The sequence below is a fragment of the Rana temporaria genome, chromosome 3 (genome assembly GCF_905171775.1).
Source record: "Rana temporaria chromosome 3, aRanTem1.1, whole genome shotgun sequence".
Lineage (NCBI taxonomy): Eukaryota > Metazoa > Chordata > Amphibia > Anura > Ranidae > Rana > Rana temporaria.
The window spans coordinates 178,464,472-178,486,246 of NC_053491.1; the positions used below are offsets into that span (position 1 = coordinate 178,464,472).

Below are 21,775 nucleotides of genomic sequence, written 5' to 3' on the forward strand. Positions count from 1 at the left end.
AGTTTTGTCGGACTTTGTTTTTCACTGGATATTACATCAAGTATACTACATCATTCATTTATTGGCACTTCTCTTTTCCTAAAGGGTTGCACATATTGTTCATTTACGTTTTATATTTATTTGTTTCTGTGTAATTTTTATTACATATACTATGGTATTTTGATATTTAACATATCACTATAAGCGCTACACTTATATATCTTTAGGTCACTGGGCAGGCAATTTAAAATGTAAATACAAATTTACTAGCGATGTGCGTCAGTTTACTCATCAAAAGTGATAGATCAAAAGTGATAGCTGCAGCTAGTTCTTGCAGGAGTCAGTTCTTGCAGTCCGATTTTGGGCCCGATTTTTGTATAGACATCTGTGCAGGAACCTGCACAAATGTTTGTCAAATCGCCCCAAATGTAGTACAGGAACTACTTTCAATGGCATCATCTGAATCGGTGCAGCGCTGACTTTGCGGCGCTGCACCGATTTGAACGGTGCTATTGCTGGCAATAGCCGCAGATTTGGCATGCAATTTGACATGTCAAAGCGCAAGCCAAATTGCTTCAATGTGAACCTAGGTTTCAGCAAGCATTTACAAAGCAGGTGCAAACTATTCAAATAGTATCAGACAGCTTTCATCGAGTTCAAAGCAGCCTTTAGTCTGAGTCCGAGTAGTGTTAAAGATGCAAATAGCCAACGTCAACAGGTATTTAGCAAGCTACAGCAGTTTTGATTACCTGCTATTCAAAATAGAACTCTGCTAATGAGAAATGTGACCCAATCAAATGTGATTTCAGACAGGGGAAGACGAGTTGTTGAAGCTCATTAACACTGTGAAAGGTTACAAAGGATCTCTAAAGACTGAGCCTCTATTAGTCCAGTCAGGCCAACAGAAATTAAAGAAATGGAGGTTTGACAGTGAAGGATCTGTATGCATTTTAATGCACTTGAATATGTGTTTACAGGTTCAGTATTAGCAACATCAAGAAAAAATAATACTGCCCGTTTCAAAGTGTATTTCCACTTCTGCAGTCACATTTGTTATGTATTGCCATTCACAGCATTTTTTTTTATATATTTCTATCCCTTTCAGATATTGTCTTAGGAGAAGGTGTCATGGCTGACGTTGCGGATTTTTGTAAAAAATGTCAGAATGAGCCTGTTTCAAGAGCAAGTTGTGTTCTAATAAACCTTTGTGTTCCAACAGTGTTCAAATCTTGTCACAACTGATAATGAATATCTGCCTCCAGGGTACAGATGGGTACTTATGGCAAACATAACGGCCCAGCCCCCTCATAAATAAAGAGATGTAAAATTTTACAGTGTTTAAGGTTCCAGAATAGAACATCAAAAAAAAAAAAAAAAAGTAAGCTGCAATTTCAAGGTTTTAAGTTATGCTATGTAAAGGAGAACATTCAACAAATTAAAAGTAGGTGTTATTCCCAATACAGCTGCTTAAATGGAAATATACTTTAAAGTGTATGTAACCCCCCCCCCCCCCCAAACAATGAACTTCTCTACATTTGTGCCCTTTTATTTAAATATGTCACTGAAAAAACATTTTGTTGTATCAGTTTAACAACTTGTCCACCGGAGGACGTCATATGACGTCCTCCACTTTGTGTGGTGATATCTGAATGATGCCTGCAGCTACAAGCATCATTCAGATATCGCCGTCTTCAGCCGCCGATTCTGTGCACGATAAGAATGATCAAAGCGGCGGTTCCAACGCTTGATCGTTCTTATAGGCAGCGGGAGGGGACATCCCCCCCTACCGCCTCCATCCGGTGCTTCTCCAAGTTCTCCCGTGCCATCGGGGGCCCGGAGAGCGAATCGATCGGCGCTGCCTGGAAAGCATAGAGATGACTGGTGACCAGATGGTCACCAGTCATCTCTATGACCGTCGGAGGCCCGGGCGCGACATTATGACGTCACGCCCGGTACCCGGAAGTAAACAAAGCCGCAATCACGGCTGTTGGCATGTGATCAGTGATTTTTTTTTCACCGATGTCATGCTTGTAAGCCTGGAGGAGAGATGTGGGGTCTTATTGACCCCACATCTCTCCATAAAGAGGACCTGTCACACTGATTCCTATTACAAGGGATGTTTACACAAAAGTGATAAAAAAAAAAGTAAAAAAAAAAAAAAAGTGTAAAAAAAACGCCCCTGTCCCTGTTATCTTGTGCATAGAAGCGAACGCGCATGCAAGTCCCGCCCACATATATAAACGCCGTTCAAACCCCACATGTGAGGTATTGTCGCGTGCGTTAGAGTGTGCGCAACAATTCTAGCACTAGACCTCCTCTGTAACTCGAAAATAGTAACCTGTAAAAAATGTTAAAGCGTCACCTATGGAGATTTTTAAGTACCGAAGTTTGGCGCCATTCCATGAGTGTGCGCAATTTTAAAGCGTGACATGTTAGGTATCTATTTACTCGGCGTAACATCATCTTTCACATTATACAAAACAATTGGACTAACTTTACTGTTTTGTTATTTTTTAATTCATGAAACCTTTTTTTTCCCAAAAAAGGGTGTTTAAAAAATTATTGCGCAAATACCATGCGAGAAAAAAAGTTGCAATGACCGCCATTTTATTCCCTAGGGTGTCTGCTAAAAAAATATATAATGTTTGGGGGTTCTGATTAATTTTCTAGCAAAAAAAATTTGATTTTTACATGAAGGAGAGAAGTGCTAAAATAGGCCCGGTGGACAAGTGGTTAATAACTGAATTTCTGAGATAAACAGTGTTGTAGTTATGTGCCCTCTGCACAGGTCTGGTGTTATCTTAGAGTTGTTATCAAGGCCTACATAATGGATTTGCCTTTACAGTGTAGATATGAGTGTGGGAGTGGTTGGACCAACAAAAAAGACAAGACAATGAGCAGGATTGACCTTTTAGCCCAGGTTCACACTGGGTACGATTTGGTACGATTTGAGATGCGATTTCACATGTCAAATCGCATCTCAAATCGGCAGCATTTGCCGGCAATTGTCGGAAATGGCACTGTCCTAATCGGTGCGACGCTGCATCTGCGGCGCTGCACCGATTTCAAAAAGTAGTTCCTGTACTACTTTTTGTGATTTCGCGGCAAAATCGCTGCAAAATCGCGGTAAAATTGCGATTTTTACCGCGATTTTGAATTCGCAGCAATGTGAACCTAGCCTAAGTCCACAAAAATGCTGTTAAAAGGATTTAGGCATCATGCACATCTGACCATAGCTGACCACACAGTCTTTTTTTCGTTCAAGCAGTGGCTAGAATGAAAAAGCTGACCCGATTACTCATCTTCACATTCGATATGGATGTGGGAATCCTCCTCAGCGTGTCATTGTATTCCGACAGTGGGGAGACTCCCCCGACCATCAGAATACACATATCGGTGCTGATCAAGCTAGAACATACAGACAGGGTGGTTAAAAAAGGAGTCGATCTGTAGATCGACTTCTGTGAAACCATAGTGGGCACACATGGATCACAATTTGATTGAATTTCAATCCATGTAGTGTTAGCTTCAGGCCCTCGGAATGTTAGAAAAAAAAAAATCTGATAAAAATCACATATTACACATGCGTTTAGCTGGGTCTAGTGTTTGCGCACTATTGCATTCTATTGACCAGGATATGAATTTATTATGGCCATTGGAATGCATTATCACTTAAATGCTTGATGTGTCTTGCGTTTATACACGTTTTTCTGCTCTTCAGCTCCTCACCTCAACGTACCTTTCGTGTTTTTCTTTCCTTCCTAGGGGTTGATTTACTAAAGGGAAATAGACTAAGCACTTTGCAAATTGCAGTTGCTCCAGAGGTCTGTACATGAGCAGAAACTCTGCTGACCTTCATCATCCAATTATGTGCAAGCAAAAATGCATTTCTTTTTTCTTGCACGTGATTGGGTATTCTTTGGAAAGTGAAGCTTTACCTCATACTAAGCTCTGGAGCAACTGCACTTTGCAAAGTGTACAGTCTACTTGTCTTTAGTAAATCAAACCCATAGGCTTACACAAGGTGCTTTTTCAGGCTGAAACAAACAATACTCAACGTCTGTAACAGTGTTTGAGCTCTGTGTGTATGATGTCTTAAGAGCAGGGTTCATTTCTGCAAAACCAACAGAATCAATATTTTTCTGCAGTTACAGGGTCTTTAAAAAGGGATCTTGCATGAGGAAATGTGCATGTGTTGTAGACAGTGGCATCGGGAGAGGAGGCTGCTGGGGGCTGGAGCCCCAAGTGGGCCCCCCCCAAAAAGCCCTGGGTCTCGGACATTCATAATTATTTAATTAGCCCAGAGCCCAAGCAGCCGTATACAATGACTTAGCATCAGACTGTCACTGAGTGTCTCACTCAGCACAGCCAATGGGGGGGGGGGGGTCGATCTGAATCTGAGCATTGCTGAATTACATAACAAGTCCCGCCTCCTGGACCCAGCAGCACCTATGATGAACATAACACTGGTCCAATGCCGGGACGTGTGATGTCCATCATTGGCGCCACCATGTCCAAGAGGCGGGAATGACACTGAGGCTGTACCAAGCACTATGAGTCCCCCACTCAATGCTTGCTTTGTGTAAATGGGCAGGCAGCTCTCCTTTCCTGGCTCTGGCTGCCTGCTATCTCTGAGTGGTCATGAATTTGATGGGCGCTCAGCACACTACAGATATGGCTGATCTGCAGCCTGCATGTGTGTCAAAAGGTCACCTAAAATCTGATGTGGAAAATTCAGGTAGGTCAGTGTAGGTGTCAGGGGGGTCAGGTAGGTTAGTGTATGGGTCTGGTAGGTTAGTGTAGGGGTTAGGTAGGTCAGTTTAGTGGTCAGCATTGATGGGCACTGGTGAGCCAGACAGAAATCCTATGGGCCAGATATGCATGTCCAGTTTACCATTCGGTACATGTTAACAGAAAATATGAACAGGTTTGGTGTGTGCATTTATGCCATTATCCACTGGCTCACAGGTTGTCTAATGCTTCTAAATGGAGACATCACTAAACTCAAATAGTATAGTCTCTAGAATATGTTTCTAGAATGTTGTGTGTCTTTTTTGAATAAAAATACCCATTGATTCTGACAGTGACCTACTACGCCAGTGACCTAGCAATGGAAGCTTCTGCAGTGTTGCCACTACTCATGCATATGCTCCTAAAAAGCAATATCTACAGTTTATTGCCTTGCTCTTTCATGATCTGAACCTCCTGGGTGGTGAGAAAGACCAGTCTGCTCTGCTGTAAATGGCAATGACAAGCAAAGCCACAGTCAAATACTCTTACCCAACCCATCAGGTGGTGGTGCTGCTGGTGACTTAGTCCGCTTGAATCTGGACAAGGTGGGTAAGAGCGTTTGATTAACAGATGCTCCTTCTGTCATTGCACTTCCCGGCAGGGAAGACTGGTCTTGGATATTACAGAGGCTAACAATGCAGTTATGCAACCTAAAAGGCAAAGGAAGGGAATAAAGGGTATTTGGATTTTTTTTTATTCTCTGTTTTTACTATTTAATTTGGGAGGAAACTCCCAACCTAAAGTTTGTTTAAAACACACACACACACACACCATTTTAGGTTTGCAACCACTTTCATTTGAAATATGTGCCAATCCCTGGTATAGACTATACAGGATACTGGTACAACATACTGGGACTTATGAGGATTGTTAATGTAATTACTTTGCATTACTTTGTGGCAAAATGAATGAAAAAAGGGTCTTTATAAACCATAGGAGTAACCTTCAGCCCAGGTTCACACTGGGTACAATTTGGTACGATTTGAGATGCGATTTCACATGTCAAATCGCATCTCAAATCGGCGGCATTTGCCGGCAATTGTCGGCAATGGCACCGTCCTAATCGGTGCGATGCCGCATCTGCGGCGCTGCAGCGATTTCAAAAAGTAGTTCCTGTACTACTTTTTGCGATTTCAGGCCTCGATTTGCCCTGCACAGATGTCTCTTGAATCGCGGCCGAAATCGCGGCAAAACCGCAGCCGCGAAATCGCGGTAAAATCGAGATTTTACCGCGATTTTGAATTCGCAGCAGTGTGAACCTAGCCTCAGAAATGTAAACAAATTAATAAAAAAAAGCATACAATCCCTGTGTTGTAATTTATTTTTTGTTTTATTTTAACATGTAACTAATTTGTGCCATTTAGATTTGTTGCTCGTCTGTTTCTTATCTGAACCCTTAGTGCATCTCAATATAAAAGCTGACTACGTTTTAATCAAGAGGTTTACATTATATTATTGTGACATTTTTTCATTGAATTTTGTAATACCCTTGCAATATTAACCGTTCTTGTTTTGATTGATTAAAAGGAAATACAGAATAGTTTGTGAGGTGGCAATCGGATGCACATTTCGATCTTTCATAGGGAAGGGTAGATCTTCTGACACCAGATTTATCACGGGGAAACAATCATTCAGAACATTCAAATTTCAAGCCATCAAATTTTCCCTACAAAAATGTACTACGTCTACAGCAGTGACAGACACCCGCAACTGATAATTTCTGGAGAAGCAAACAAAAAAAAAAAAACAGGTGATCAATGATCATCTCCCAACCACAATTCATTAGGGTTGCGTGAAAATCATTTCATTTTTATTGGTAGTGTTGGTCCAGATTGTGAGCAGCAAAGGTCTTTTAAAAAAAGTAGTTCCTGTACTACTTTTTGCGATTTCAGGCCTCGATTTGCCCTGCACAGATGTCTCTTAAATCGCGGCCGAAATCGCGGCAAAACCGCAGCCGCGAAATCGCGGTAAAATCGAGATTTTACCGCGATTTTGAATTCGCAGCAGTGTGAACCTAGCCTCAGAAATGTAACTGATAATTTCTGGAGAAGCAAACAAAAAAAAAAAACAGGTGATCAATGATCATCTCCCAACCACAATTCATTAGGGTTGCGTGAAAATCATTTCATTTTTATTGGTAGTGTTGGTCCAGATTGTGAGCAGCAAAGGTCTTTTTAAAAAAACGTGGCGATCACAATGGTTAAAACCATATGGAATAGTAGCAGCATTGTGAATAAAAGAGCGCTAATGAAACAAGCCCATTAATATAGTGATGTTTGGGGTATGCATATATCCTTTATCAAGCAGAGTGTATCTACAGAATGTAGTCCTAGTCCATGTTTTAAAGCAGGGGTCGCCAAACTTTCTGAGCAAAGGGCCAGTTTACTGTCCTTCAGACTTTAAGAGGGCCGGAGTGTGGCCAGTGTGAGTAGAAAATGCCCTGGCGTCAATGTGGGTAAAGAATGCCCTATCATTGATATTAGTGGGAGGAAAATTTCCCCATTGTGGGTAATAGGTGAAGAAATATGGCCTCATCATTGGTGTCATTGGGAGGAATAGGGTCCCCTCATTAGTGTCAGTGGAATAGTTGTTGGTATCAGGGCAAAGAATTGAGCCTCATCATTAGTATCAATGGGAAGAATAGGGCCCTGCAGTTGGTGTCAGTGGGATGAATAGTGCCCTATTGTTGGTGTAGAAGGAATAGTGCCTTGTATCAGTGTGGGCAATAGTGCCTCAAGGGACTGATAAAGGCAAGCAAAGGGCCACATCCGGCCCCCAGTTTGGAGATCCCTGTTTTAAAGGAAACATTTTCGTATTTAGGTACGGAGGATGAATAATTGAAGCAGCACAGTCTCAAATTAATAGAAAATTTGACAAAAAGCAGTAGGAATTTTGGTTGGTGTGATATTCACCCAAATTTTCCGCAGATAAATGTGGACTTACACTCAAATAATACATTATGGTTAGGTTGAGAAAGCCATTGTTGAATACAAATTGATTGAAAGATAAAGAAATATTTAAAGAAGGGCTAAAACTTGCTTGCAGTTTTTTGTTTTTTTAAATATAGTGAACTTTGCTGTGGAACTTTTTTAAATTATTTTTTAAATTCTATGCACAGCCCATTGGTGCAGCGACATCCTGAAAAATGCGCAATTTCTACCGCCTCTCTGAAAATGAAAACAAAACTGCCGGATAAAATGTTCCATATAATGCATGGCCACTAGCAAACCATGTAGAAGAATCCTGTGAATATTTACAGAGAGTACGGTGTTTTAATTTACAAGGAAATGATCAACATGATGCAAGGTCACTTAGTGAAACCAATTTCCACCGCTCATAGAGCTTGGTATTTATTGCTCTTTACAGGCACATAAACCTTTTTTTTTTATAGCATACTGAATCTATATAGTGTGAAATGTCATGTCTGTGCGCACAAACCTTTCAATCAATCAAACATTTATTGGCTGAGATTATATATACCAGGTGCATGGCTTGATAATTCTCATTGAAATGTCAAAGAAGGCAACATAAAAATAAGATTAGTGAATAAGCAAGCAGTATGTTCAATTACATGCAGATGTTCAAAAGAATTACGTCTGTGTTAAGCTTTATATTATATTTCCAAAATAATAACATAGAAGATTTAAATATGGATTTTACGGTTAGATATGTTGCCCCTCATACATTATTCATATGCACAAGTTAAAGCCAAACTCAAAACTTTTTTCCATTTCTATAGCCCTGTTTTGGGATTTCTTATTACCCTTTCATTGGTTACTGGCAAAGAAAATAGCATTTTCAGTAGAGGAACAATAGGGGTAAAAGCACTTCTTTTGTAGTATGAGAAACTCAAAGTTTTCTTGCTATATCCTAGCTGTAGAGATTCCTCACACTCTGATAGCCAGATTCAGGTAGACGTGCCTAACGTTAGGCAGGCGTAGCGTATCTCATATACGCTACGCCGCCGTAAGTTAGAGAGGCAAGTGCTGTATTCACAAAGCACTTGCGTCCTAAGTTACGGCGGTGTAGCGTAAATGTCCTGGCGTAAGCGCGCCTAATTCAAATTGGGAAGAGGTGGGCGTGTTTTATGCCAATAAGGCATGACCCCACGTAATTGACGTGGGGTCAATGCGCCGTCCGTGGACATAACCCAGTGCGCATGCTCCAAATTACGCCGCAAAGACTCATTCGTTTTGACGTAAACGTAAATTATGGCCAGTCCCATTCACGGACGACTTACGCAAACGACGTAAAGTTTTTAAAATTTGACGCGGGTCCGACGTCCATACTTAACATTGGCTGCGCCATCTTTTTGGTGGAATATCTTTACGCCTGAAAACGCCTTACGTAAACGGCGTATCTTAACTGCGACGAGCAAGCGTACGTTCGTGAATAGGCGTATCTCGCTGATTTACGCATTCTAGGCGTAAATCAGCGTACACGCCCCTAGCGGCCAGCGTAAATAGTCAGCTAAGATACGACGGCGCAGGCGTTCGTATCTTAGCAACATTTAAGCGTATCTCAATTTGAGAATACGCTTAAATATACGACGGCGCAGATTCGGACTTACGACAGCGTATCTACTGATACCCCGGCGTAACTCTACCTGAATCTGGCTATATGTATGGCTACCAGTACCAAAAGCTGTGATTGCAGTTCCACTCAACCTTGTTGACAAGGTGGCCAAAGAAAGATTCTAACATAAAACCTAAGGTAACTTGATATTATAGTGCTTCTCAAAAGGTTTTCTTTTTCCATTCACCTTTTAACCGAAAAGTTGACCACTGCTAGACTTAGACCGGCCATATACGGTTAGAATCTCAGCCGGTTAAGCATGAACCATTAATGGGCAGGCTGAATGCACCAAGTTGATCGATTAATCATCTGGGGTACAACCAGCCTGCTAGATTCTCTTGCGATTATTGCTAGCAGCTGCTATATCCCCTAGCGATAATCACCGTTTGTCCTGCCCACCCCCACCAGGAGCAGACAATGGTCCAGCTGGAGGGATTACCCTGTCAACACTGTTTGTGTCAATGGGGGAAATCAAGAAAATGTATTTTTCTGCAACCTGTGGTTGCGGGCGAGAAATTTGCTCTATGCCTGCCTTACTGTCTGGTAGTGAGATAAGAAAATCTGTGCACTAAGACCACTGTATAGCACTACTATAGCAGAAAACAAACATTTCCACATAGAAATAACTAGAAACTATGTACAGAAACAAGGTTTATAGTATTGCACATGTATAAAGAATATTTACATTAAGCAGAACTCTTTCATGTGCATTTAAAATCAATAAAATTGTTCTATACTACTGTAATTATGCTGTTGATGCTCACAGATCCTCATTTCCCTAGTAGCTGCTGCATAGTTTATTTCTACTGAAATTACTTTACATTGCAAAACCTTTTTGCTGCTATAAAAGAAAGCGAACCAAACAGATAATCCTAAGGAAAACATATTTAAGTGACAAGTCCCATTTACCTTTCTACTTAAAATATATGGATCCATTAGCTTTTAATAATGTGAGCTCAAGGCAAACTAAATACATACTTGAAGCACATACTGTTTTATGGGATTGTTTAACCTGCCAAAGGATGCGTTTGGATTTTTGTTTTGGGATTTACACAGCTCTACTACACCACACCACACACAACCAGGCAGATAAAACCACTTTCTCAGTTTTATACTACAAAAGGGTGACAGTTGTCTCCTACCTTCACTCCCAGTCTTCTGATTTGACAGTAAAAAAAATCAGTAGGAAATGGATAAGATCATCTCTGCTTAAAGCGGAGGTTCACCCGTACATGACTCTTTTTCCCCTTAGCTCGTTTTGTCTAGGGGAATCGGCTAGTTGTTTTAAAATATGAGCTGGACTTACCGTTTACGAGATGCATCTTCTCCGCCGCTTCCGGGTATGGGCTGCGGGACTGGGCGTTCCTATTTTGATTGACAGTCTTCCGAGAGGCTTCCGACGGTCGCATCCATCGCATCACGATTTTCCGAAAGAAGCCGAACGTCGCAGTATAGAGCCGCACCGACGTTCGGCTACTAGTGACGTGATGGATGCGACCGTCGGAAGCCTCTCGGAAGACTGTCAATCAAGAAGGAACGCCCGCTTCCGAAGACCCATACCCGGAAGCGACGGAGAAGATGCAGCTCGAAAACGGTAAGTATAGCTCATATTTTAAAACAACTAGCCGATTCCCCTAGACAAAACGAGCATTAATCTAAGGGGATTGTTTGAAAAAATTGTTTAATGGGTGAACTCCCGCTTTAATCTGCTTTCTCCCTTTTAATGTTCCTTGTTAGCATGCAGAACACCTGATCTGCTCCCATTGTGGATTTATAGTCCTCAGGCACACTATGCTCTTCTAAATGGTCAAAATAGGAAAAGCCGGCAACGCCATATCCAAATGATTATTCATAGGTTGGTAGTTCCAGTCCTGGCCACGAGAGGGACTCACTATATTTATCTAGGATGGATTTTTAAATTTATGCACGTTTTATATTATATTCACTTATATGCACAAAACACCAATATTTATAACTTTAAAACTGTCCCCTTTTTACTAAAGGGATAGCTCCCTGTCTTCAGCCTTATTTATACACACAAACATTTATATTTATTTATATTTATATTATTTTCATTTTGTAAGGGCACTTATGGTCCCGCACACAGTAAAATATCCATTTTTCCCATTTTCAAAATGGCGATTTGGCTATTTCCGGTTCCTGGCAGTCAAAGCGAGGCCTGGGTATATTAAGCGGTGGTTCACTGCAGAGCCCATTCCCATTGAAAACGTCAGATTGTGACGAAACGCGTCTGGGACGGAGTGCAGTGACGTCACCGCGTACAGGAAGGGCTCCTGTTAGATGCCGGCCGGCAAATTGTTTGTTCGCTTTCTATTTACATCTGCTTGTAAGTAGTTTTAATCTTCTTTTAATTAAAACCTGTTAAGTGCATACTACCCTATGTGCGGTCTCCTTCCTTTTATGCTGACACTGACTGGGATGTGACATGGTGTGAGGACGCTATTCGCTATTGTATGCTGCTGTACCCCATCGTGGATTTCTTAAAGGGAGCGTGACCCGGCGTATGTGTAGCCATTATCCGATGTTCTGGAAATATCCTGCAATGATTTGATTAACGCTGTTATCAAATTACTTTGTGGTAAGCCTCAGTCCATATGGTGGCGGGTCACAACTGTTTCATCTTCACACTGGGTGCTGGCTGGATCAGAATTCAGTTTATGGACTCTATTATTGGACTTTTTGTTCACCATTTGTTTATTTATGCACTTTTTTAGTGCACACCCTTTTCTGTGCCTCACTGATAGAAGGCACTAAGGACTTCATTGTCTATATTAATTTAATTTAATATTGGTTGGCGCAATTTTTCTTCCTTTTTTTTTTCCATATCCAAATGTAAATGTTTGTTGGTACATGTAAAAAGATACATTGGCTGATGGGTTTCGGCACACCGCCTTGGTCACAGCAAGTGACCAGGGTGGTGTGCCAAAATGTGTCAGCCCTTGAATCTTTTTACATGTGCCAATAAATGTTTACATTTGGATATGGACATGGAGTTGCCGGATTTTCCTATTTTGACTGTTGCCCAAGTGTTGTCCAAAGGACAACAGCCTGAGCACCAGGGCTCAAGTCCTGCAGGAACGCATGGGAACGGAGTTCCTGCACTTTTTTCACAGCAGGAACTCAGTTCCCTTTGCAGGACGAGAGCAGCCGAGCCGCCCAAGCCAATCCTTCACTAAGCGGCGATGCCCAGCTCGAGTCACTGTCAGGGGACGGCGAACCTTAGTAATCCTTTATGTTACTGGCCGCTTCTTGTATATGGATTCATCAGGTAGTGTGCGGGTATTCCGTCACTTCCTTGATGCCGCAATGTCTCCTGGGAGCTTGCGGCATCGAGGAAGTGACGGAATACACTACCCGATGAATCCATATACAGGAAGCGGCCAGTAACATAAAGGATTACAGTACTAAGGTACAGTGGATCGGAAAAAAAAAAAAAACATGCGGTTTAGTAATTATGCATATGAGCATATAATTTTTTTTGGTGGGGGAGTGGATCTTGGGTGGGAGTTCCCACACTTTTTTCCCCAGGACTTGACCCCTGCTGAGCACCCTATCGTGGACTCTACTTCTAAACTCAGGAGACTCCCTTGGTGAGAGCTGCCTTCTTTTTCATTTATCATGCTCTTCTGAACGCCCTTCCCTTGACAGGAAGTAGCATTATAAAAGCACCTTAAAGCGGGAGTTCACCCCCAAATCAACTTTCTGACATTAGTTCCAGCATACTGCTAACATCTGCAGTATGCTGTTTTTTTGGGGGTTTTTTTCGGTACTTATCGTTATATGGCCCTTGTTATCCGGCTTCGAGCGGGGAATCCTGCAGGGAATGGGCGTTTCTAAGCGAAGAGGAGTTGATTGACGGCTGCTAAGGCGCATCACGCCTTCCGAAAATACCCGAAGTGACACTCGGGCGTTTACGGCACCTGCGCCTGCCGTGTAGAGCTGACTGTGCAGGTGCCGTAAACACCCGAGTGTCACTTCGGGTATTTCCGGAAGCCATGACGCGCTTTAGCCGACCGTCAATCAACTCCTCTTCGCTTAGGAGCGCCTATACCCGGAAGCGTTCCCCGCTCGGAGCCGCATAACAAGGGCTCATATAACGATAAGTACCGAAAAAATACAATAAAAACAGCATACTGCAGATGTTAGCAGAATGCTGGAACTAATGTCAGAAAGTTGATTTGGGGGTGAACTCCCGCTTTAAGCCACATTTTTCAAACATGTTTAGGCATGCTTAGACACATTCAGGCACGTAAAGTATTTGGGAATTGATTTAATTGACCAGAATATCATTTATCTTGCTATTAAAATGAACGATCGCTCAAAGTGCTGAATGTGCCTAGCACTGGCATGAGTTTAAGCGCATCAAGCATTTTTTGGGGACTTCGAGCATAAGCAGCCCACTTCCTTGATGCTGCATATATGTGTTACGTGATCAAAAAAGGATTAAAATAGTTTGTTTGGGCCATTCTGGGCCAAACAAATGATTTTCATTACTAATAGATGCATTTGTGGTCAGTGCTGTCTAAACTCTATGTAGCATTAGCTACATAGAGAATACAGCACTGTATTCCGGCAGCAGTACAAAGATGTCCCCTCCTAGTTTTGGAAAAAAATCAAATCACAGGAGGTTTTGTATTTTATGAATGAATAGGAGAAGGTGGAGAGTGCATTAGTTATTTTTTATGCTTTTTCCCCTTCTAGTTTCCTTTTTATTTTCACTTGGTGATCAGGCCAGTAAGTCAGTTTCCTTTCAACTTCTTTTAAACAGACCCAGCTGCGGAGAAAATATGTCAGTTAGCGGGTTCAGACAAACCATTTAACACTGACAGGAGTGTTTATAATTAGATAGCTTCCATTTATTTATGTAAAACCTTTATTCCAAAAAGGAAAATTAGATGAACTACTTGGAAAGTGTTAGATGAACTTGACTAACAAACTAAAACTGAATTCCAGCTAACACAACTCTCTCCCCAAATATTTTGAACAATAAGGAATAGGGTGGGACTTTAAATGAGGCATGCACCCCAGGAGAGTAACAATAACAGTGGGATTTGGACAGGTACGTGATCCAGCAGAACCGAGCAAATAACATGAAAGCATTGCACGAATACAAAAAACAGTCAGTTATTTAATAGTATAAAAATTATATATACAGTAGATACAATAGTAGCATGGTAGATCTGTTACAATAATCAAAGAAAATTGCATACATTTCAACAGGTCATGGTAACAATGGTAGGAATAAATAAATATAATAGGTTCATGCTGGAAACGATATCAAAAGAGGCCAATTCACTGGAAAGTATCTCCATGATAAATGAATATTGAACCTATTATATTTATTTATTCCTACCATTGTTACCATGACCTGTTGAAATGTATGCAATTTTCTTTGATTATTGTAACAGATCTACCATGCTACTATTGTATCTACTGTATATATAATTTTTATACTATTAAATAACTGACTGTTTTTTGTATTCGTGCAATGCTTTCATGTTATTTGCTCGGTTCTGCTGGATCACGTACCTGTCCAAATCCCACTGTTATTGTTACTCTCCTGGGGTGCATGCCTCATTTAAAGTCCCACCCTATTCCTTATTGTTCAAAATATCAGGGATGGAAGCGCTTGGCTCTATGCCTTGCGCCTCATTTAAAGTCCCACCCATTTAGTTTCTTGCATCTACATCTCTCCCCAAATAGACAATGCTGCTGTCCACAGGTGTCTGTTGCTCCGCCATCCAAAGCTAAAATATCCCAATGCCCCGTACACATGATCATTTTTTGGGTTCTAAAAAATTATGTTTTTCAGGCTCTAGAAAAAAACGTTTTATTCAACTAGATACAAACGGCCTTGCCTACACACGATCGTGGGAAAAAAAATGATCTAGCAAAGCACGTGATGTACAACACATACGACGGCACTATGAAGGAGCAGTTCCATGCGGATGGCGCCACCCTTGGGGCTGCTTTAGCCGATTTCGTGTTAGTAAAAGACGATTCACACTTTTCTGTCTGTTACAGCATGATGAATGTGCTTACTCCTTTACAAACGGTAGTTTTACCAGAAAAAGCGCTCCCGTCTCATAACTTGCTTCTGAGCATGCGCGGATTTTTCACGTCGTTAAAGCCCACACACGACCATTTTTTACAACCCGAAAAACGACAACGTTAAAAACGTTGTGACAAAATAGAGTATGTTCAAATTTTTTTTGCCCATTTTTTAGAACCCGAAAAATGCTCTGAAGCCCACACGCAATCGTTTTTAATGACATTAAAAAAAAAACGTCATTTTTTAGAACCCGAAAAATCATTGTGTGTACGCAGCATAAGGCTGCCATACAAACTGCAATTTTTTTCTGCAACCATGGGTTACAGGAAGGAAACTTGCACATTTTCCCCTTCAACACAGTGTTGACAGCGGAATCAACAAACGGTCTTCTCCCGGTTGGGAGGCAGGGATGTGCAGGGGAAGCAGTCAGCGCCAAGAGACTTTTTCAGTTGCTAACGGTAATCACAAGAGAATCCATCAGGCTGGTAATTCTTCAAATCTCGGCCGAGATTCAAACGGTGTATGGCCAGCTAAGGCAAGGGGTGTGTTATTGGCCAGATCACCAGGTGAAACCAGGTGAAAATTTTAAAATAAAAGCCCCCAAAAAAAAAACCACACACACACTAATGCAGCCACTGTATTTAAGGATTGGTAAGCCATTTTAGTTTGACTTTAATACGGCTTTAAATGCTGTTCATTCGAAATACAGGTCATATGGGCAAATGGATATACATCTTCATATATTGTGTGCATTCTGCAGGAAAGATCTTTACACCCAAGCTATGCATACATTTCAATGGCTTATATAATCCCCCCATAAGACAAGATCTGGTTGATCAGTATGCAGTGATGTATTACTTTAGGTTATACAAATAAACATTTGAAATTACCTGTGGTCTGACTGATGAATCGAAAGAATAACACCTGAATTTAAAACTGCCTGTTTTACAGTCAACAGTATAGTAAATTCATGCTTATTTCTCAGTTTCTGAAAAAAAAATTCTGATGTTGATGTTGATGCTTTTAAATTCCTTGACGTATCTGGAAGAAAGAAATAAAAAAGGTTATTTATTGTGTGTTTTGACGTGTTTACTAAACTACCATATATGCAGAAACCGTGTCTGTGCAACTTTAGAATATATAGCGGTCCAACAAAAGTAAAACAATTTTACATCTATTCAGTTATTCTTTCTATTCCATTAAAATATGTGAAATACCAGGATACAACTCATAATCTGTAATAAATATACTTGTTTTCAGCATAGAACATTTTTTTTGGTAAAATATTAATGGGCAGCTTTTTCCATTGTACTTTATGTTTAATACAATATCAATAGGTACTAGCTAGGGCAGCTGTTCCCCTGACATTCACAGACCTGAGAATGTATCTCTTTATTACTGTAAATACATTCCTATGCTGGCGCCTGCGCCCGCCGTGTAGAGCTGACTGTGCAGGCGCCATATAGAGCCTACTCGCAGGTCGGCTAGTTACGGAAAACTGGTGACGCGCCTTATGCGTCAGGGGAAGTTTTTCACCAGACGTCAATCATCTAACCTCTGAATAGGAACGCCCACTCCTGCGGGAGCCAGAACCCGGAAGCCGGGGGGAAAATAATAAAACGGTATGTACGGCAAAAAAAACAGCATACTGTAGATGTTGGAAGTATGCTGGATGTAATGGTGTATAATTGTTTTAGGGTGAACCTCCGCTTTAAATACAACCACTGGGCTGGAAAACAGCAGGTCAACGATCAGCCATTAGAGCAGATTGTAGCTCCCAATAGGGTGTAAAAATTCCATGCTGAATTCCCGTTATCAAATCCGTATTTGTTTAACGTGGTATTAAACCCAAAAGACAAAAAAAAAGTATGATATTGCAACTCACAAGTTCTTAGATATGGTGACTCAGGGCCAGATTCACAAAAGAGATACGACGGCGTATCTACTGATACGCCGTCGTATCTCTGTTTCTAACTATGCGGCTGATTCATAGAATCAGTTACGCATAGCTAGCCCTAAGATCCGACAGGTGTATTGGACTTACACTGTCGGATCTTAGGATGCAGTACCGCGGCCACCGCTGGGGGGAGTTCTCGTCGTAAACCAACGTCGGGTATGCAAATTAGCACTTACGGAGATCCACAAAGCTTTTTCCCTTCGTTAAGTCGCCGTAAGTGTTAGTTTGCCGTCACAAATATAGGGTACCTTTTACAAAGTGTAAAGTTAGTACACCATGTAAAAGTATACCCGTCTTTCCCGCGTCGCTGTCAAATTTTTTTTAAATTATTTTTTTTTCCCGCCGCAACTCTTTTTTACCCGTCGCGATTCACAAAACCTTGGCGCAACGTAACTTCGCGCAAAGCACGTCGGGAAAATAGCGTCAGGAGCATGCGCAGTACGTCCGGCGCGGGAGCGCGCCTAATTTAAATGGGACTCGCCCCATTTGAATTGGACCGCCTTGCGCCGGACTGATTTAGGATACACCGCCGCAAATTTCCAGGTAAGTGCTTTGTGGATCGGGCACTAACTTGGGCAATTTGCGGCGGTGTAACTTAAATCGTTTAAGTTACGTTGCGCCCGGGCTATGTGAATCTGGCCCTCAGTTTTTTAAGGCCGTTTCCTCTTTATTTTCACCTGGTGATCCAGCCAGTGTTATTTTCCAACTTTCTTTACCAAATCAAGCCGTCTAAACCATTGGTTGATTATGATGGCCAGCTATCATTTATTGATGAGGACCTAATATTGACTGATGTAAGAAGTCACCTGTAGAGTTCATAATTGATGTGTCAATTTTTCTATTCATGTACCCAAATTAGGCACTCAATTTCCCAGTTTTCTTGGAGAATTCTAAGATAGTCACTGAATATTATTATTCATGGATGATGAGGAGGAATGGAAGAGGAGGAGGATTCTAGTATATGAACATATGTGACCAATTTACCAACTTCACCTATTTAAGGAAAGTTACTTAGAATGAAAAGGCATCTATATGGTTGCCAGCTGGAAGTTGGACCAATACAGTAAAAAAAACTCTGAATTACTGAAAAAGAAAAAAAGAAAAAAAGATTTCCAATCCTTGATTAAGAGGGAAAAAAAATAGGATTGTACTACTGACTCTGCTCCACTGCACACATTTAAAAATGTTTTCAAGTGCAGTCTGGCAGTAGGGAAGAAAATTACTTGTGGGAAAATAGATTTAACAAAAGCTTCCTGAATTCACATGGCAGAATGTACGGTAATTGCTTTACGAAAAATGTTTTTTTACTGACAGAAAAAAAAAAAAAGTATATACACAGTATCTCACAAGAGCGAGTACACCCCTCACATTTTTGAAACTATTTTATTCTATCTTTTCATGCAACAACACTGAATAAATTACACTTTGCTACAATGTAAAGGAGTGTACATCTTGTATAACAGTGTGGATTTTTGGTCCCCTCAAAATAACTCACACAGCCATTAGAGTCTAAACCACTGGCAACAGAAGTGAGTACACCCCTAAGTAAAAAATGTCCAAATTGGGCCCAAAGTGTCAATATTTTGTGTGGCCACCATTATTTTCCAGCACTGCCTTAATCCTCTTGGGCATGGAGCCCAAAAGGAGTGCAGCATAGCAAGAAACAATAACAAACTACAGCCTTTGAGCAGCCAGTGGTTCATTTGTTTGATTCAAGAACAAGGAAGCACATACTGAATTCACACACAAGTTACCTTCTTCATTGGGAGCTCAGCTATCCTCCTTTGGTATGTCTCTCTCCCCCTTTTTTGGTTTCATTTTACATATACCCCCCCCCCCCCATGTAGTCCCCCTGTGGGAACACATAGACATTTTGTCACATTTCACACACCCTACATTTCTACACATTTACTTAATTGTTCCTTTTTTGACATACGTTTTTTCCTTAGGAACACTATGCACTTTTTGTGCACACATAGTTCATTGGATCACGCTGTGACCACCGCACTGTGCTCTGAACGCTGTTCTCCGTCCTCGGAGGGTTTCCCCCGTCTCAACCCTGGGGGAGACATCATGACTGTCACCCCCATTTTCCCTGGTGGACACCGGGCTTGGCCTTGGGGCTGTGTAGTGAGTATCTAAGTTTGTCCCCGCCTTGTTGGGACATAGTCTCTATGTCCCTCCTTATTCTAAGGGTATCATTATTAATTCTTGTCCATTTCCTTTCCAGTATATTATGTTACAACACTACTGATAAATGGCTGCAATGCCAGGAAACGCGTAGAGTGCCACTAGATGCCCTAAGTTACCTGTCCCTATTATGTCTTTCAAGCATGGTGGACACAGTTTTCGAGAGCCGATCACGACAAGCATGAAAATGTTCCTTGTAAAATACCAGATCGTACGATTTTCGTTTAGTCAGTATAGTTGTCGTCCGAAAATACAATACAAATAAAATACAATACAACACATGACATCACTTCCGATTTTTTTTTCTGTCATACGAGAATTTTAATGACTTTAGTAACCTATTCAATCTAACCTATTCAGTATTCTTCTTGCAACTATTAAGTAAAAAAAAGTCGGACGATCTGTCGTCTGATTTTCAGATTGTGTGTACGAGTAATCAAGGTAATGGATTAGCAGTAACCAAGCATGTCTCCAGGCCTAAACTCTATTGAGCATCTGTGGGGCATCCTCAAATGGAAGGTGGAGGAGCGCAAGGTCTCTAACATCCATCAGCCCTGTGATTTTGTCATGGAGGAGTGGCAACCTGTGAAGCTCTGGTGAACTCCATGCCCAAGAGGATTAAGGCAGTGCTGGAAAATAATAGTGGTCACAGAAAATATTGACACTTTGGAGCCAATTTGGAAATTTTCACATTAGGGGTGTACTCACTTTTGTTACCGGCAGTTTAGACCTTAATGGCTGTGTGTTAAGTTATTTTGAGGGGACAGAACATTTACACTGTTATACAAGCTCTACACTCACTACTTTACATTGTAGCAAAGTGTCATTTCTTCAGTGTTGTCACATGAAAAGATATAATGAAATATTTACAAAAATGTGACACTGTAGATACCACAGAAAATACTGCATGTGTGCCAAAATAATATTGGCACCATAAAAAAGATACAAATTAAAGTTAAAGAATCCTACTATAATGCCAACAAAATTATGTTAACCCTTTCAACTCCTGCACCTGTTGACCCCCTATGGACCATGTCTACATTTCTTTACCAATAACATTTTTATTGAAATACCTAGCATATATATTTTTTTATTTAGGAAAACAATGCTTTTTGGGCAATATTTTTTGCAAAAGATGGCTACAGGCAAACATTTGTGTCAAAATAAAGTAGGCAGTGTCTCTAGCTTGACCTGATATAGTTAAAATAAAAAAAAGGTTAGTGTATACAAGAGTGCTTATTTTAGAACATGTCCCAAGTAGAATGACATTAACATTATGTTTCTCGTGAAACATTTTTTATGTTTACTTTTGTCTTTTTTAAACCATCCCTATAAAAACAAGCAAATAAAAAAAAGGGGAGGAGAAAGAAGAAAGAAGAAAGAAGAAAGAAGAAAGAAGACAAGCAGTAAAAACAGCTATGGGGAGATGGAGAGAAAGAAATTTAGCCCTCCCCAAGGGTTAAATAAGGTGTTTAATTGGTACAATTTGTTTTTCAAAAATGACATCTGTACATAAATTTTACTTTAATAATTTAGACTTGTTATTTTGTTACAGTGTGCACAGGCTTCGTTTTATTACATGGGCTTCTGTCAGCACTCCTGCAACACAGACCAGGACAACTCTAGAGAGTCGGGGACAAGGGATTAGGGCATACCAGGGAAATCCAATGTACTGTTTTATCATGCATACCTACTACAACATAACTAATGCATTACTAATTATGATTTACAAATAGTGTCTTAAAGTGATTGTAAAGGCCGTTTTATTTTCCCTATAAAAATAAACGTGATATACTTACCTGATCTGTTGCAGTGGATTTGCACACAGCCGTCAAGATCCTCCTCTTCTCGGGTCCCTCTTCTGTGCTCCTGGCCCCTCCCTGTTCAGTGCTTTCACAGCAAGCAGCTTGCTATGGGGGGACCTGAGCTGAGTCACAGCTCCCTGTGTTAATTTAGACACGGGGCCCCGGTCCCCTCTCGCCCCTGATTGGCTAGCCGACTTTGATTGACAGCAGCGGGAGCCAATGACATTCATGGACATCGCTGGAACTAGATGGACCTCAGGTAAGGGTTAGGGGGCTTTTGCACACAGAATGCTGTTTATCCTAATGCATAGAATGCATTAAGATAAAAAAAAAACTTCTGCAATCCAACCCCTTTAAATACAAATTCAAAGCAGGGAACATACACAACACCCTTATGGTGCAAGA

The 21,775-nt window shown here is 41.0% G+C and overlaps 1 protein-coding gene across 1 annotated transcript in view; it reads right to left on the reverse strand.

The window, feature by feature from the left end:
* NELL2 (neural EGFL like 2) overlaps nucleotides 1–21,775 on the reverse strand; it is a 329,995-nt gene that overhangs the window by 227,344 nt on the left and 80,876 nt on the right. Inside the window, exon 3 of the mRNA XM_040343892.1 lies at nucleotides 16,309–16,459. Coding sequence (XP_040199826.1) covers nucleotides 16,309–16,459 — 151 coding nt within the window. The remainder of the gene's footprint in view (nucleotides 1–16,308; nucleotides 16,460–21,775) is intronic.